Raw genomic sequence first — 20,171 nt, forward strand, 5'->3', positions numbered from 1 at the left:
TCATTTTTTTTCCCACCACAGCTTGTGCAGCTCATTTGCCATCTTCTCTCTCTCCTTCACAGCGAGACTTTTCAAACATCAGACTTTGCTGTCTGTGGTTTAGCATATGAGAATTGCAGGACTACCTTGCATTCACAGATTAAAATCACAGAGAGAGTCGAGTGTGGCATGCGTCTCAATACGTAAGGATGATTCCAATATCAGGGAAATTTATATTCTTTGGTCAGAATGTGCACTAATGACATATTTTGATGGGGGCCTTTAAGCAGAATCAGGTATAAAAGTGATGACTGGCCTTAAACGTTTCTCTTGGCTGTCTTTTATTACCCATCCAAACTTGAGGAGATCCAGTGAAACCAGTAGCAAACACTGAGTCATTTTCAGTGTGCTGCAACTATTTCTGTATCCACAAAAAGTTCTTTTCCAACATGATCTTGTAAACTGCCTCATGGAAGTCGTCACGTATTGGACAGGCTCTCACGCATCAATCTGCAGTCGTCGATGGTGAGTTTCCTGATGGCGACCAGGCGAGGTTTGTCATGCGCTGGCATCATTTCTATCGTCATGATGCAGGAGAGATCGATCAGCTCTCGTTGGCAGCGTGCCAAACCCTAGATGCGGAAAAAGATAAATGATTTAGTCTGAGTTACGTACTTCACAAACGTGCCATCAGGCATGAATTGTTTAGCGTTACGCAAGGCGATGACAAGCATAAGTGAGCCATCTGCCCAAGACCAGAAAATTTCTCCATGCATGAACAGTACAAATTCAAGCCAGACATCATACTTTTGTGATTGTTGGTGAGCTCAAAGGAGCTTATAGAAGATTGAGTGAACATAAGGATCAATGTACTGTTTATGCGATATATCTTATAGCGAGTCTAACTTTTTGCCAATCAGGACTTCCCGATGATTTCGCAAATGGTTAAATTTACAATCGTGGAGTACAGTACTGAACAGAAAAATGTATGCGTGCACATCACATTCATGTTTAGATTACAGTCAATATTATTTAAGTGTTTTTAAATTTGCGAATAGCACCTGACTTGCAAAATTCACGAAAATAAAAACCTCACAAAATATTTGGTGTATACCTGTACACTACAAGGAAAAAGAAGCTTACACCTTTCCTCAAAAACTGACAGCAGGACTGATGTGTATGTTAATGATGATAATTAACTGATAATAAATTTCTAGCACTTTTTTTCATGAACATCTTAGTGCTGCCCATGGCTTATAGCATTTGCTGTTTCCATGGCTTCTGTACTTGCAGCCGTTTGGAGTCTTGCCCAAAACAAGTCCATGGTAAAAAGAAAAACAAACAAACAAACGAATCAACAAACAAACATGTGGTATTCAAAAGACAGTAGATGGCGATAGCATCTTTTTGCACTATTGAATACAGAGTAAAAAATGGCTGCTCTCTGAACCTGATGGTTATAAAATAAAACACACACACACACACACACACACACACACACACACACACACACACAATAAAAAATTGGGACGAAATCCAAAATACATGTATCTTGTGGAACTCTTGTGGCTCATTGGATGAGACCAGAGACATTTTATCTTGAGGTTCCAGGTTCAAGCCTGATAGCAGCAGAGATATTGCCCATAGACCAGGTACCTGTCTCAATCTTCATTGTGTTCTCCTTCGGCAGTAACCCAAAGACACCTTTCCCTGCATTATTTTGCCTATAAGCTTTTTACTTTGTTCCTCAGAGACCAGCAAACTATTAAAGTCTGTACTTGAATCAACTACTGGGGTTTGTGTGTTGGCTTGCCCTGGCTAATGTTGAATGTGATGATGTTGCAAGACAGTTTTGGACAGGTGATCTTAATCCGAGGCATTGTTGGGGGCTGTGTCCATCCCCATCTTGCCCTGGAAGTAATACCACAGAGGGGACAGCCCACTGCGTCATCAAGGAGCATCCTACTCTTAGCCAACCAATCAATGTCAAACCTCACACACCCCAAGCTCAAACACAGTGGACTGGTTTCAATACCTCACTGATGCAGTGTGAATCCAGCTGTCTAAAACCCTATGTGCTTCACACATATCCAGTATTTTTCTTTTCACTCAAGTTCTATCCAGTTATTGCATAAAACAATATCCAATCCAGTATCAGGATACACATAGCATAGCATAGCAACAACAAAAAAAGTTTAAAAACAAAAACATACACAAACAAACAAACACTAGCTGTTTCTTCGTAATGCTGTCACAGAGAAAAAATACCTGCACAAGAATTAAAAAAAAGAAAGAAAAAACACAATGAATCTGTGTTCAGTAAAAGAAAACCTAATAAGCCCCTACCCCCTCCCCAGCTTCCCAGAGCGAATTCCCCCTGCCCTAAGGTAACATTTGTTGCAGAAATGTAAGCATACTACCTCACATGCACCAACATACACCCAACAAGCACAGTTCTGCTCAGACATTGTGCAACCCAGGAAAGCTGCACTGCACTTACTTGCTTGACTTCATTCTTAATCTCTTCTGCTTTCTCTTTGCTGGCAGACTGCACTTGATTCCGCATACTCTAGAATATAGAAAAAGGTGCAGAAATAAAGAAAGTGATATTTAGAGAAGAGCTTTAGTAGCAGGAACTTGGCATAGAATTTTCACTCCCCCCCCCCCCCCCAAAAAAAAAATAAAATAAAATAAAGAAAAAGAAAAGAAAAGTAGAAGATATCTGTTGGGAAATAGGCAGAACAGGAAGTATAAAGAGAAAGTCATGACTGTTATCTTCAAATACCTTCATGAAATCAACTCTGGCTGCATTTCACTTTCTTAAATAGTATCGAAAACGAAATTTCAAACAATGTCCAGGCCTCATTGAGTTTCAGTATTAGCATAAAAACAAAGGATTTTTAATATGCATAAAACAAATCATTAGGAAAGCTATAATCAGAAAATACCCCATCCCCCCCCCCCCAAAAAAAAAAAAAAAAAAAAAAAAAAAAAAATTGAGATCACTGATGGCCAAATCACCAGAGAGAAATGTGGATTGACAAAAATTAACTTTTCAAGCAAAATAAAAAAGCACTTGACAAACCGCTGTCAGAAAGCAGGGGGAATAATCGCTACCCTTAACATATGTCAGCATCAAGTTGATGGAATGTGTAATTTTCATGAAAAATGATTTTTTTTTTTTTTTTTTTTTTTAATTCCCTCTATATCTTCTTTATATTGTTGTCCACACATGACGCCATAACCTCTAGTAGTCTCCTCATCAAGCGGTTCCAACACCAAAACTTTAAAAATTCATAACTTTTGCATCGATTGTCCAATTTTCCTCAAACTCTCACTGATGTGTTCCACTAATGTTGCTGCTTGCACTCAATCCACATTCTCTTTGGGTTTGGGTTTCCTTTAACAACAGAGAAACTAGATATGTGTACCTTATTATTGTGAGAGTCTTTGATCACAAACAAAAACAAAAGAAGAAATGTTCTCAAGATTATTACCTGCATTTTGGGAACCGAAAAGCCAATCAATCCAGTCAGGACCTGAAGTTCAGTTATTCATTATTTGTAGAAAAAAAAGGAAAATTAATCATAAACACTTCCTGTGTACGAAGGAGGGAACTCTGCAATATATGGTATCCACAATGATCACACAAATGATGAAACTTTTGAATAAGAAATACAATTTTGATGTATATTACTATACATATAAACACATCCTTTTCTACAATCTTTGATGAGTAACCCAGAGTAAAAAAGTTAGAAGTAAGTGATTTCAACCTTTGCTTTATTTTGTCATACATTAAAGAGTTAAACCCACATGACATGAACACTTATTCTTTCACAAGCACCTCCTGCTGCGACAAAGTCCTCTGGACCGGCAGTTTTCTTGCATCATTTCCAAATTTCATTATAGCCAAACAGAAAAGTATCTAAAAATATAAAGATGATAATCTAAAGACATGAGTTTTTAATTTGTTGTAATGAGAGTTTTGTTACAACAGGAGTGCACTACATACTGAAGAAAGTCAGGTATCTAAAGGGACTGTACAGTACTGGTTGAGGTGAGGATTCAGGTTTATAACATTTTTTGGCGAGATGAGAAACCTCTATGAAATATGAAAGAGTATGTAATTTCAAGGATTGAACATTTATTTGATGAAAATTGGCCTTGAAACGGCTGACATATCCAAAAATGTGATCTTGATAGAATTGACAAGCTACGACTTTTATTAGGATCTCTTTGTTTTAGATTGTTTTTAGATACCTCAGTCATTTCGAATCCGATTTTCATCAAATAAACTTTTGATTCCCTTAGAATTGTATGCTCTTTAACATTTCATAGGGTGGTTTCTAAATATCTCGCAAAACGTTACAAGCTGAATCCTCACCTCAACCAGTACTGTACAGTCCTCTTATTAAGTGTAAACTGCTGATCATAGTATGTAATGCATTTCTTGGGTCATGTAGTTGTAGGAAGTCTCAAATCTTTACTCAGCTTCTACTCCATTCTCAAGCTTTGCAAACAGCGATACTTATTGCTGATTTTGCTAGCAAACAGGGTCTTATACAATGTTCATACATTGGAACCTTGTTATAATGAGGTTGAATACAGCAAGATATCCAATATATCAAGGCAACTTTGCAGGTCCAATTCCTTTTATATCCTCTTGTTTTTATCCCTCGCCAGTATATGTTGTTTATGGTTGTATTTGATGTTTTTAATGCCATCTATCAGCAGTGGATATACAGCCAACTTGAGCTCGGTAATAAAAACCCAACCACTACGTACCTTGAGTCTCTGGTTATTTTCTCATTTAATGGCGCCTGATATAGTGGGATACCTGATATAACCAGGAAATTTCAGTAGTCTGAAGCAGCTCATTATAACATGGTTCCCATGTATGTATGTATGCTTCTTGTAGAAAGAAAAGAGAAGAAATAATGAATCAATGTGTGCAAAAATGCACCTTACTGACAACTCTTTGACTGCATGACAAAATATGTCTACAAATCATCGCATCCCTCCCGGCTTTACTAACCGGATCTGAGATGTCAACGTCTAGGGACATGGTGCCATCGTTGATCTTGGCGATCAGATTCCATTCCGGGACATGTGATAGGCCGGACACCAGGGTCATGATGAAACCCTACAAGACAATATCATCACCACCAAAAACACCAAACACTGTCAATCACCAATCACTAAATGGCTTTCTCCATCACCTTATGCAAAATATCACTGAATCCACATTATGCCACTATCTGAAAAACTACAGGTACTGTGCATTTACATGCTGTCACTGATGATGACATAATAGTAATCCACTAGTTACTGTCATTGGAACAATAAATAAATAGATAAATGCTTTCCTTTATTGAAGTGGTAGGAGACCTTCCTTTCAATACTTATGGAAAACACTGAAAAGCGTTCCAAAGAGTCATCAACTCTAAACTCTCCCATTGGCTTGTGTACAAAATATCACTAAAATCATTTTTTGTTTGATAATCTAGCATGTACAACCTTTCCCCTCTAGATAACATTAATATGTGTTTTTGGTGTTTTTTCAACACAGCAAAAAGGTGATGTCAAAGATGCACATATTCTTATTCAAAAAATAAAGGAACTGTAGCAAAGATTTGGTGTGTCAGTAAATGGGAAGCTAATGAGGCCTATAATTTGCACATGACACTAGTATTTCTATTATGATTTCATCAAACATATGAAACTTTAAATGCCACCATTTTCTCATTCATTTTTTACAGCAAATTCATCACTCTGTTTGTGTGATTTAATCATATCTATCAAAGCCAATTTGAACATATCATGGAATCATACTCTAATTGGACAACTTTCAAGACTGCATCGGTAACAGCACCACACAAAAATTGTTGGAAATTAACAACATTGAGGGCGCACTCACTTTGATGTCAAATTGGCAAGCTTCTCTCCGAGCGATGGCGTCTTCCATGTCTATCAGGTAGATGAAGGGAAATTTCACACTCTTCTCTGTGAAACAATAAGATGTTGACTTCAGTTTTATAGAAAGAATGATTTATGTCAAAATTATGACTGAAGAGCCACTGTATACTGCCTGAGCTTAAACTTTCAAAATCACTTCTTACAAACTTCTCCAAATGTTGCTAGTTACAGTTAAGACATGTATGTTTCTCTAAAATTCTAACATTGAGAGCTAATAAGAAACAGGGTACTCGTCCGCAAGGCTGTGTCTGGCATAAGAGGTAATAATGCCTCCAGTGACACTTCGTGGAAGAGGCATAAAAACAGAATGCTGTCTTTCACATGGAATAATCCTGTAAATGTGCCACCATGAATATCATTTCTACACAATCTCCATACAACATGCTTTCTTCTTTTCTCTTTAATATTGACCAATCAAGTCCTGGCTGGAGGAATTTGTCGCAGAAATTATCATCTTGGTAAAAATCTGTCACAGCACAATCACCATCACTTAAATGACTTCCCTGTATTTCACTGTATAATCATATAATTACAGAAAGATTAGATGGAACTTATTAAATCAATTGAGTCTGCACAAGATCGAAATCTAAAATCTTGTTAATTTGAGAGAACAATGGAACTTTAATTTTCTGAAATGTGTTACCAATTTAAGTAAAAAGTTTAGAAAAGAGAATTTTTAAATTTCTGCAACCATCACAAACAGAAATAGATGAATAACAAGAGGCTCACATAAAATATAATTTTTACTCCACCGTATGAGACTACTGATAAATAGTAGCATTTGTAATAACAAGATACCTCATCAAATTACAGAAATGTGGACTTTCAGGTTAAATCACATATGCAATGCAACTTTCCTCACCAACTTCTATTCGTCTTCTCTTGGCCGTGCTCTCTCCTGGCCCCACGTTTTGACTCAAACGGCTTTCACAAGATTTCTCTTGCGACAACGGCTCTTGCTTGATGGTTTTCTTGGTTGTGAGAGTCCTGGAGCGTGATTCTTCAGTTCTGTGCGGTCCACCTCTAGACAAGCTTATCCTGCTGTGGAGGGACGCCTCCGGCTGTCTTGGTGGCAGTGATGCGCTAGCCACACTTGACTGCCCCTCCTTTCTTTGGTTGGAGTCCGTTTTGAAGAGGGGCATGGCATTTGCCACTTGAAACGAAGCGGCTCTAAGCGGTGCCACCGAAGCCACTACCGCTCCTTGATGGCCCCTGACGTGACCCTGACTGGCTCTCTTTTCTGATTTTATCCCGTGTGATTCTGCACTGGAGAAAGGCCGTCGCGGTGTTGAGGTCAGCATCCTTGATGAATTGCTTGGAAGTTGTTTCAGCGAATGCTTGGTGTCACTACTTTCCCCTTGAGGGCGTGGCTGGTGCCCCGCCCTGCCAACATGCTCCCGCTGACTTCTACCCTGGTCCTGTTGGAAGTCATCATCCCAGTCCATGGCCAGTAGCTGCTCCTCCTCATCCTCATCCAGCTCCCATAAGGCCTCTTCTTTCTTGACTGGGCCTCTGCTCTTTGTCTGGAGAGACTGAAAGACAGACAGACAGACAGATGAACAGATACTCTATACGCTGTTATTTTCGCGTACAGATATTTTCGCGCATGAGGAAGTCATGGACATTTTCGCGAGATGTTGTTTTCGCGAATTGACACAGAGGCCTACATAAGCGCACTACTACCTTAGCGTATGGTGACATTTTCGCATGTTGTTAAATTCGCGGTCCAACTGAGATTCGCGATGAAATTCGCGAAAATTAAACCCTCACGAAAATAACAGCTCATAAAGTAGACAGACAGAAAATAAAATGAGGGAGAGGGAGGGAATAGAAGCCAGAGGAAGGAGAGACGGGGAACAGAGATAGATGGACATTCATATGGAGGGGAGAGAGAGAGAAAAGAGATGGAAAGAAAGTGTGAAGTAAACAGAGTGGATCACAAAGAGATAGAGATAGAGAGATAGAAATTGGAAAGAAAGAAAGAGAGACTGACAGCAATGCAATTACAGTCAAACTCGGATACCTCGACATCGGATAAGCCGAATATCACTTACCTCGGGGGCAAAATGAAAGTCCCGATTGTTCCTATGGAGTTTCCGCGTATTAAAATTCGCGTAGCTCGAAAAAGATAACTCGAAGTTCGGTTACCTCGAAGGGAAATCTAATGTCCCGATCTTAATTAACTTATTGTTTTTCCCAGCATGTTGCTCGAATCGAAATTGTAAACATCACTCCGATTAAGCGCGCGTGGACAGCGAAGACGTGTCACATGTTTTCACACTCGATTGTAAATATTCTGAGACCAGGGGGGCATTTCATGAAGGAACTTGTCGGATGAAATGTCCGACAAGTCAATTATATCCGACAAGTTCAGAGAAATCAGCCAATCAGACTAAAGAATTTCTCAAAACTTGTCGGATAAAAGAGACTTGTCAGATATTTTATCCGACAAGTTCCTTCATGAAATGGTCCCCAGAACAATCGCGCGCCCAAGAAGAAATACCCGATACACAGCTGACAAGGAAAATCCCCAACACCACACGTACATGGTATGCACATAGCACCCGTGCCAATGGAGTGCTTTACGATAGAGCACTACGCGCTGCCCCATCATTTGCTTTTCTTTAACCACTGTGTTTTGATTTTTGATCGAGACAGTCATACCGTGCGCGTAGATTTCTCAACCGTCGGGGCGCACCTGCTTACGTTGACAGTTATATCTTTGCCATTAATCACGCTCCACTGTCAAAACATCAATCTACCTCGTAGTGCCTTTTTTTAAACTATTTTTTTTTTGCCTTTCACGAAGTTTACTTCCCCGAGAACGCAAGCACTGAAACTTTTTTTTTTCCAGCAATGCGATTATGAAAATCTGGAAGTATAGGCCGATCACAATGAAGAATAGAATACACAGGGCTCCGCACTAAGTTTTATCGGGCCACCAATATCATTGATTTTTATTTTCTGGTGGTCGAAAGTAAAATCTGGTGACAAAAAAAAAAATCAGGAAAAACATTAGAAAAACTAAATCGGTCCTACTAAACATAGACAAATTAATATTAAGCATTATTGAAGTGATACAGATGTCCATGTCTAAAACAAATGAATAGAAAATTCAATCATCTTACTCAGTGTTTAAAGATTTGACAAGTTAATAGGCGTAGATATTATTATAAAAGTTGATGCCCATATATTGAGGAGGTCAAAACTTACGTTTGAAATGAGAAAATGGGAGCATTTGCAGACATTTGTTAGCATCCGACATTTGTTTTAGCATTGTAAAAAACCGAAAGTTACCGTTATTCATTTCTAAATGTAAAAGCAAACAACCGACATTCATTTTAGAATCTTACGGAGCTGAATACTATCGTAATCCATTTCCAAACGTGAAAGCAAACATCCGCTATTTGTTTTAGCATCTAACTGAGCGGATTAATACCATTAATCATTTCCAAAATTTAAAGCAACAATCTGTTATTTATTTTTGCATCGTACGGAGCAGAATATTACCGTTATTCATTTCAAACATCCGACATTTATTTCATTATCGAACGGAGCCGAATGTTACTGCTGTCCACTTCCGAAAGTGAAATGAATCATCTGACAATTATTTTATCATCGCACGGAGCCGAATGTTACTGTTTTTCATTTTTGAACGTAAAGGCAGACATCAGACATTTTGGACTATCAAACGTATAGCTGAATGTTACTGATATTTATTTTGAAATGTACCGTAGCAAATATCCAATATATATATTTTTTTTTATCATCGTATGGGGCAGAATGTTACTGCTGTTCACTTCCAAACATGCCAAACGTAAAAGCAATCATTCGACATGTATTTTAGCATCTTCCGGAGCTGAATGCTATTGACATTTACTTTCGGACGTATCCGGCATTTATTTTATCAGCGTACGGAGTTGAATGTTATTGTTATTCACTTCAGAACATCAAAGCAAACATTCGACATTTATTTTAGCATCTTTCGGAGCTAAATGTTATTGCAATTTACTTTCGAACATAGAAGCAAACATCCAGCATTTATTTCATCATTGTCAGGAGTTGAATATTATTGTTACTCTTTTCCGAACGTCAAAGCAAACATCAAACATTGACTTTACCATTAAACGCAGCTGAATGTTACTGTTATTCATTTCGAAATTTAAAAGCAAACATCAGACAGTTATTTTAGCATCATATGGACATGATGGAGCAGAATATTACTGCTATTTTCTTCCGAACATAAAAACGATCATCTGACATCTATTTTAGCATCTTCCGGAGCCGAATGCTATTGCTATTTACTTTCAAAAGTATAAGGAAACATCCGACATTTAATTAACCATCGTACAGAGTTGAATGTTATTGTTTTTCATTTCCGAACGTCATAGCAAAAATTCGACATTTATTTCAGCGTCTTCCGGAGCCGAATGTTAGCCTTATTCATTTCCGAACGCAAAATCAAATATCTAACATTAGTTCTAGCACCATACGGAGCTGAGTCTTATCGTTATTCATTTCCAAAATTATGAGCAAACATCCGACATTTATTTTAGTATCATACCGAGTCGAATATTACCGTCATTCATTTCCACAATTAAACGCAAAACTCTGACATTTATTTTAGCATCTTACGTAACCGATTGTTACCGCTGTTCATTTTGAAAAGTGAAGGCAAACATCCGACTTTTTTTTTTTTTTTTTGGTGGCGCGATCGGGCCACCAAAATCTTTATTTCTGAAATTTTGATTTCATTTCCTATTTTCACTCAATTCATTCATATAAAAGTTGATTCAATTCAAATTGACAAGCATGCAAACAATCAGTAGGCACTATAACAGACACCATGTTGAACATCGATAAACGTTGAACATCGATAAACATCGGACAAGTCGAAGAAAATTTGACGTACGCGTACCTCGAAATTCGCGTACGTCGAACCATTTTCTTCAGTCCCGACGAATTCGAGGTATCCGAGTTTGACTGTATCATTATTCGCTGTCTTATGTATTTTCTGAGGGTCCCATATCGTACAAGCTTTGCTTTGTAGAGGGACCCTCCATTTCCATTCCCATCCTTAAAGGGAAGATAAACCCCAAGAGCAATGTGGATTGAGTGAAAGCAGCAACATTAGTAGAACACATCAGTGAAAGTTTGAAGAAAATCAGACAATCGATGCAAAAGTTATGAATTTTTAAAGTTTTGGTGTTGGAACCGCTGGATGAGGAGACTACTAGAGGTTATGACGTATGAATGGACAACAATACCAAGAGAATATAAAGAAAATTCTACAAAAATCCATTTTTCATGAAAATTACAAATTCCATCAACTTGATATTGACATATGTTAAGGGTAGCAATTATTCCCCCTGCTTTCTGAAAGAGGTTGGTCCATTGCTCTTTCATAATTCTAGAAAAGTGAATTTTTGTTGACTTTCCTTTATATTTTCTTTGTATTGTTGTCCACTCATACGTCATATCCTCTAGTAGTCTCCTCATCCAGCAGTTCCAACACCAAAACTTTAAAAATTCATAACTTTTGCATCGATTGTCCGATTTTCCTCAAACTTTTACTGATGTGTTCTACTAATGTTGCTGCTTTCACTCAATCCACATTGCTCTTTGGGTTTACCTGCCCTTTAATTAACTTGTACTATAATGAAAAAGAAGAGGGGATGAAAGAGAGAATGAGAGAATGTGTGCAGGTCAATGAGAGACTTGCATTGCCACAACATCATTTTCTCTAATTTCCACTAGTGGTTACACCAAGTATCTCTGTTTTACCACAACCATGTAAAACTTCAGAATTTCATAACTTTTCTGACATTGATGAAAGTTCCACCAGTCTGTTTGAGTCACTGAGCCATTTGCTCAAAATTGTCTGCTATGCAAGCATGGATGAACACTTGGAAAATGGTAACAATCTACACTACACTACATATCTACACCACGTATCTCTGTTTTACCACAACAAGTAATACAAGTCAAATAGAAATAAGATTTTTAGATATATTAATCATATTTACCGTCATTTGTGCCTGCTGTTGTTGCTGTTGCTGCTGTTGTCGTTCAATCGTCTCCAATTCCTCCATCATGAGTTCATCCAGTCCGTCATCATCTTCCATGAGGAATTCTTGCTCTACTGTACCCCGCCCTGGTGGGCCCCACCCAGCCCCTGAAGTGGAGCCCCGCCCACCAACAGCTTCCACCTTCACATATGCTGACCTGCAACATTGAGAAAAATCACTGCCTGACAATTACAAGGACGCCAACCTTGTAAACAATATTGCAAACTCATGGGCCAAGCTAGCTTATCAGTACTTTCATATCATTTCTACTCGATAGCATTTATGTTTTCTTGTGTTTTATGTTTTATTTTGTAGTTTATTGTCCTTCTGCCTGATGCAAAATGCAACACAAATACAATTTTATGTTTGCAAACAAACTGCTTTTTTCACTAAAAAGTTTGGTGCAGGCAATATGATGAAATTAGTGCTTGGTTCCAACAGTGTGCTCTTACTTAGCCAGAGTGGCAGACTGCTAGACACAATATCGGTCAAGAATTATAAAATAGGTCTTCCATGGACATTCCACCTAGCAAAGATGACAGACATCAATGGTAACACTAATCAACATGCTTCAATCTCTTTTCATCAAAACATCATCGACAACAAAATATTGACCAAGAAGAGCATACATGTCTCGAAATCACTTTGTACTCAAGAGCAGACTATCACATTTTGCCATACCCAGTTCCTCGTCCAGCTGAATGGTTCCCAACGAACTCCGTCTTGACTTGTGTCTTTGGCACACTGCTCTTTGTCGAGGCACCAGGGGTTGCTTTTCGAACCTTAGGTGTGAATGGCTGGGGCTCTGGATCGTTTCTGATTGACAAGAAAGAATTACAGAAACAAGACAAAACTACCATGAATAAGAAGAGTAAACAAGCTGTGCGAAGCTGCTCAAGCCAACATACAAGACATTCAACAATAAAAATTCAGACTAACAAACTCGCACATTGCAGAAAAGTGGTCACAAACTCCCATCTTCGCACAGTTTGCATTGATTTAAACACTTCCTCCTCAATGATGAGTGGCTGGTTAATTTTAATCTACAAATTGTACTTACTGTTTCACAGCACGTTTGATTATGGTCATTAATACCTCCTCCATGTACGTCTGCCTTGTGAGAGTAATGATAACAATGGCGTGAGAAACACCCAACTATTGTAAAAAGAAATCAATCAATTTTCACATGCATGAAACTTTCGAGAATTTCAAAAGGAGCAAAGATTCACAAAAGTAAAATGCACACGAAAATTTTTTTTCTACACAATGCATTGAGAGCCAGAGGCAATTCCCAAAGTTTCATGCCACAAAAAAGGCAGTCTGCTCCAATGCATATTAGTTTCATGCCACGAATGTTTCTAGTTTAACATTATGATACAAGGTTTTAACTAGAAATATCACTGAAGGTGATTAATACCCCCGCCCCGTGACGACAGTCTTACCCAAGGAATGATCTTTCCTTGATCTTCTGCCATTTAAATGCCATTACCATGGCAACGCAGCTTCCGACACGTCCGAAAAATATGTCTTGCACATCTTCCCACCAAGACTATTGTGTGTGCCACATTTCATAAGCTTTTGTCAAAAACTGAGGAAGTAGTTCAATCCACAAGATATTTCCTTGATCTTCCGCCATTAATATGCCGTTACCATGGCAACGCAGCTTCCGACACGTCCAAAAAATATGTCTGCACATCTTCCCACCAAGACCAATGTGTGTGCCACATTTCATGAGCTTCAGTCGAATACAGAGGAAGTAGTTCAATCCACAAGATATTTCCTTGATCTTCTGCCATTTATATGCCGTTACCATGGCAACGCAGCTTCCGACACGTTCGAAAAATATGTCTTCCACATCTTCCCACCAAGATCAAGGTGTGTGCCACATTTCATAAGCTTTGGTCAAAAAACTGAGGAAGTAGTTAAATCCGCAAGATCTTTCCTTGATCTTCTGCCATTAATATGCCGTTACCATGGCAATGTACTTTCGGGTACTGTCAAAAAATGCGTCTTGCACATCTACAACCAAAGGCACACATCTGTACCAAGTTTCATGGAAATTGGGCAAAAACTGAGGAAGTAATTTGCAACACAAAATTTTCCATCATTTTGGCTCATAACATGTGAGCTGTTACCATGGCAACATACTTTTTGTCACTGTCAAGAAATGTGTCATGCTGACCTATATCCTAAGACAAACATTCAATATGAATTCCATGAGAATTGGAAGAACACTGATGAAGCAGTTTTGCCATGAAGCATTTTGCCCTATATTTTACCAATAACATGCCGTTACCATAGCAACGCACTTTTTGCCACTGCGGAAATATGTGTCTTGCACATTAACATATTCAGATGAACATCTGTACCTAATTTCATAAAAATTGATCAAAAACTGTGGGAGGAGTTGGCGACGCAAGATTTGTACCCATTTTTGCCCATAATATGCTGTTACCATGGCAACGTACTTTTGGGTACTGTCAAAAAATACGTCTTGCACATCTACAACCCAAGGCACACATCTGTGCCAAGTTTTATGGGAATCGGTTGAAAACTGACGAAGTAGTTCGCGACGCAAGATTTGCAACGGACCGACCGCCCGACCGCCCGACCGCCCGACCGCCCGACCGCCCGACCGCCCGACCGCCCGACCGACCGCCCGACCGTCCGCTGATTCCTATATACCCCCTTCAAACTTCGTTTGGCGGGGGTATAATAACTGGGTCTTGTTGGGCTTTAAAAATTGCAACACTGCACTCTCAAGTTTCTAAGTCACCTAAGATATCAAAAGAACACTTGAAGTTGACCTAGCTCCTTTACAAGAAACAGAGGATAATTATCACAACGTAACATAATGACAGATTGAGGAAACATACTTTTCACTGAAAATAGAATTTGTGCATTTGGCGGAGGGCAGCACGTGGAATTAACCATCACTCATAGAATTAGTAACTCTTCAATGTATTGTCCAGATTTTCTTCACACTTCCATGGTGTCGCACTAATCTTTCTACATGACTGACACAACAAGAACGTTTGGAGAAAGCTCCTCATTTTTTAACCTATTGAGGACAGGCTGATTTTGCTACAAAATGCATTTCCCATAGACACCTGCCCAAGTATACTCGGGACTAGTCTTCAACGGATTAATTACATGTACATACTTCTTATCCTTCCACTACTTTGCATCACTTTGTGATATTCTTACTTTCTATGCCATACACAATTCCTTTATAATTCCTTCTAAAGATCTCTTCATTGTGTCTTGATGCTATTATCCTCACTATCATTGCTAGCCTGAATGGTGTGCTACTGAATATTCATAACCCTGTCACTCCCTTGTTTCCATGGAGACCAGACACAGTCTCCGCCCCCTTACATAGCCCTGGTGAGGAGTTGCTCCTGACTGTTGGTCTCCTTCAGTGCCTCCACCTCCCCACCGAGGAGCCTGACGTGGGCCGGGGTCAGGAGGATCACGCCACGCCTGCACATCATTTTGCCGGAGAGCAGAATCTGCAGAGACAAGAAAATCATCATCAAATATCTGCTGCACTCACAAACAAACCAAAGCACCCTCAGAAACCTTAGGGTCATTTTTGGCCTTGATTTGCATTTACAGTGTTTTCACAATCTCACATGTCATAAGGAGGAGTATAGGGTATTTTTGAAGTGTCTGTTGTGGTATGTATTGCTGCAGAAAGCAGACAGATGGCTTTTGTCAATTTTGTAGTCCAACCGAGATGTACAAATGAGTTCTTGACTACATCTTGCAATTATTTCTAACGTGTGCATTCTTGTGTGTGCACTTTGTTTTGGGGGGATTTTTCTACAAAATTAATTACATGAAGATGGCTGTACAAAATAAACAATTAATATGTTCTGGATGGCACATGGACGCAAGTCATTTCCCTTGCATAGAGTGCTAAGATGATACAGTGGATTTTGTCAACTGGAAATACAGCCCAAAAAAGGTTGATGACAGTGATAAAGGTAAATGCCACAAACAAAAATGGGAAATTTCTGGGATCATCAGCATGATGACAAACAGTCAGGATCTATCTGTTTTATCACATCTCTAACCACCAATCCTGGAGGATTTCTCTCCATCGCTGTTTCTCACCTTGGTTCCTGGAGTGAGCTGCAAGTTGAGGGTGGGGACCATCTGGTACTCCATAGCCTGGATGGTATGGCGGCCGTCCGTCAGGGTCAGCATCAGAAGCCGGTTAGCCTTGGGCTCAAACTGGGGCATGGGGGAGAAGGAAGAAAAAAAAAAGGCCAATGTCTTTAAGGGGTTATCCTTTTCCCATGATGTCACTCAGGTGTTGTTGTTTTTTTTTAAATATTTTAATCACCTTCACATCTCTGCAGCTCCTTCAATCACTGTAGTGTAAACTGAATTGCAGATGAAGGAAAACAAGAACAGGCCAATAGCCAACAAATCATATACAAATTGACACCAGAAGAGGAAAAGCAGAAATATTGAAGAGGAAATGGGTGTTTTACCTTCAACAGTAGTTGAATTTGACCATCCTCCCCAGATACAGTCAAATTTTGATAAACAATAGGTAAAATCACAGAGAGTCAAGTCATTCATATCTATGGAGGTTGACAGTCTCGGTACTTCATGCAAAGTGAACCACTCCCCAAGATATTGCCATATGTAGCACAAATATGTTGTTGGTCATATCAAAGTTGCTAAATTTTCTTCAGAAAAGTTACATCATCACTTCTCATTCTGTCACTGTGGTTTTCCCTCGCAAACTCAAGCACTTATGAATTCCTCTTGCAAGTCCCTATTTGCAAGAGATTACTGTAAAACATGATATATTCGCGGCATGAAATTTTCGTGAATTGGAGCCGACAGCCTTTTTCGTGGCATGAAATTTTCGCGAATTGCTTCTGGCGTTCAATGCATGTAGTGTAGACAAAAGCTTTCGCGTGCATTTTAATTTCGCGAATTTTGGCGCTCGCGAAATTCGCGAAATTAAAATGCACGCGAAAATTCCTCGTTTTACAGTATACTTGCAATAATCATATGTGGTATATAGAGTAGACTCTACTGACTTTACCTTCCTCTGAGAAACTGGCTCAGCGGAGACAGAAACATTCTCATTCTCTCTGCCTTGTAGTTTAACAAGCTGTGCGTATGCTGGAGTGGAAACATCTTGCACACTGTTCATCTGATCAACACATTAAAAAAAAAATAACAGAAATAAGTATCATTATCATTTTTTTTTTAAATTGGTAGCATACTCATGTGATATTCATTACAAGTGATACTTTCTTAAAAGCCCTAGAACAGAGTTATAAATGAGTACCAGAACGTGGGGTTGGACATCTGGTATTATTTTAGCAAAAAGGCATTACAAAAAAAGGACCAGACTTTTGTCTTGAGTTGTTGAATAACTTGACCTGAATATAGCAAGGATTGAATCTGTGGATCTCTTATCAATTTGAATAATTTGTTTTCCTTGCCTTTTTATTCAGTGAGTTGCATCTTTCATCTTCCCAGGTTACTCTAAGCTACAATCAGGAAGCTTATAACACAGAGGGACATTTTCCATTTATAGCTTTGCAAAGTCACTCTGTTGTTGTTTGTTAGCACTAAATGACTTTACATCATTACCAGGTATTGTATACGCCATATATTTGGCGAGTCTAATTTTTTTGTGTGTGAATCGGGTGTTCCTGACAATTTCAAGAGTGGTTAGATTCACAATTCTGGATTACAGTACTGAACGAAGAAATGCATGCGTGCTTGTCACATTTATGTCAGGATGAGATTTAATATTTTTGCATGTTTGTAAAGTTATAAATAGCACCGGACTTGCAAAATTCGTGAAAATAAAACCTTGCAAAATATTCCGCACATACAGTATATATCACCATGTATCAGTATAGTTCCCCTCCTAAAAAGTAAAATACAACAATCAAAAAGCACTTAAAAAAAAACCAAAGCGATAGACCAGAAACAGAAGAAACAGAAGATATAGGTGGGTCAGAGGGTTCAACAATCTCACTTGTAGTGCAAAGTTTCCCTGTAGCTCCAGAGGGCAATCTCACTCAGGTCCGAGTCCAGCCACTGCTCATACACCAGCTGACATAGTTGGTCAGTGGAACTCACTGTTCCCTGTGACAGGAAGTTAGAATATATGAGTTTATCAACCCTGATAAGTAATTTTTTTTTTTTGGTGTGTGTGTGTGTGTGTTCCTTTTCCCCTGTGTATAAAAAGAGCATGATTTTAATAGATTCATATCATCTTGGTACCTAAAATATTTAATGATAGAAGGTGCCAAGTGAGGTAAAGTAAGCAAGGATAAGACTAACATTAGACAGGGAAGCAAAGTGCAGAGCAAACTTTCACACAGAATCAACAGAAAAATAATTGTACCCATTACTGCTAATATGACACAACCACATCCCTATTGGTAGTTTACATTGAGTTCATTTGCAGAAAATCTCTACATTTTCTATTTTCCCCCTCTACATTGGAGTTCCATCAGGCAGTTCTCTTAGAAATGGAATGGGGGAGGGTGACAATAGCAGCACTACTTTCACAATAGCACAAGGAAAAGAAACTGAGGAAGATGGTGGATGGAAAGTGAATTAGGCTGTGAAGAAAACCAAACATTTATGAGATTAACTGAACTACAATTCCATTCTGCCTGAAGCTGATACAGTGGAATTTCAATATGACAAGATCAGATATCTGATATAAAAAGATAATTTTGCGGGTCCAATTATTCCTTTTGTTTCCTGTTTTATAGGCCTACCTGATATATCAACAAGGATATTAAAGTGACCTCTAGCAGCTTGTTACAATGAGGTTCCCTGTACTTTCTAATGTATACCTCTGTCTGTAGCTCACCTCATACTCTTGGTGAATCCATTCCATGCAGGCTTGAATCCATTCATCCAGGACCAAGACATGGCGGGATCTCAACCATCTCTTCACGCTATTTGTGTCTGAACCCATGTCAGTCAGGGGCAGCCTGAACACGTAACCATATCATCCCCACACCAACGCTGACTGGGAGCGGTCTGATGGAACTCTGAGCCTCTCTGACCAAGATATGATAAAACATTGAACATGTCTTTCACATTCCCAACTATTATAAGAATTAAATTTCACTGTTTATGTCAATGAGTAACCTCAACGGTTTGTGATCCTTAAGAGATCAGACTTGTACACAAATAACAATCGTAACCACCTGTTAATTTGTCCATCCATTTAAAACAAAAGTTTAAATGCACCAAATAAACCTTAAATTTGTTGAAGATACTCCTCATCCCAGGCAAATTATCTATCTCCACTAACATTTACATTGTACAATGGCATGATAAAAACTGTCCAGAAACATATTTTTTCAAAGGTTTATCCAGCAATATTCATAAATGATGAATTTACAAATCCAAGTCTTAAGCTTATCACAATGAGAATGAAAATAACTCCTGGGCTTATTGAAATCGTTTCTTCCTCAAAACCCTTGTTAAGTATTTCTGATAATGGATACATGATACGATCGTATGTGGGCAATGTCAAAGTGTTACAATGTGCATGGTTTAGGAACAATATGAATATCAATACAAGCAGGTCTAGTCATCTATTACGCTTTCATGATCAACTGATATCGGCTCTCCGCAAGAGAAAAACATTGAAATTGTGAAGCTGAGCACAATTATCAATGCACAACTCTAATGTGTGACATTTAGACTTAAGTTCAATATCAGGGATATTTGGAAGAAAAGTCGGTCCTCAGTCAGGGGATCTATTATTGGGTGACAATTATTACTCATATTCATACTACACTATGTGCTACTTGAAGCACTTGTTGAGTTGTAATCAATTTTAGTCATTAAAATAAATAAAAAAAGCTAAATTTTAACTTGTTAGTAATGTTACCTGAGCCGAGTTCTCTGCTAGCTGCTAAAATTTATGCTCACAATTCAGTATATGTGCATATCATCATTATAATATTTACAGCAAGTGTTGACCCCACCATTAATTTTCTGATTTGCCATTGACTGGCATTGCAATGTCCCCAATACACTCAATCTAAAAAGTTGTACATCTACAAGGTATTTAGACAAATCGCATTCATTGCATTGTACTCGCTAGATTCTATTGTAGAATCTACAGTCAGT

The 20,171-nt window shown here is 38.6% G+C and overlaps 1 protein-coding gene across 1 annotated transcript; it reads right to left on the minus strand.

The window, feature by feature from the left end:
• Positions 1-411: 411 nt before the first annotated feature.
• LOC139711865 (recQ-mediated genome instability protein 1-like) lies at positions 412-19,002 on the minus strand. The gene is given in 14 exon segments (XM_071623715.1): positions 412-611; positions 2,480-2,548; positions 3,477-3,518; positions 5,018-5,125; positions 5,900-5,985; positions 6,821-7,490; positions 11,985-12,183; positions 12,708-12,842; positions 15,405-15,538; positions 16,146-16,265; positions 17,095-17,205; positions 18,046-18,077; positions 18,080-18,155; positions 18,895-19,002. Coding segments are annotated over 14 exon segments (2,043 nt in total). The 3' UTR covers positions 412-458.
• Positions 19,003-20,171: the final 1,169 nt, after the last annotated feature.

The sequence above is a fragment of the Diadema antillarum genome, unplaced genomic scaffold, assembly GCF_040938485.1.
Source record: "Diadema antillarum isolate AM-2024a unplaced genomic scaffold, OU_Dant_1.0 seq00001716_RagTag, whole genome shotgun sequence".
NCBI lineage: Eukaryota > Metazoa > Echinodermata > Echinoidea > Diadematoida > Diadematidae > Diadema > Diadema antillarum.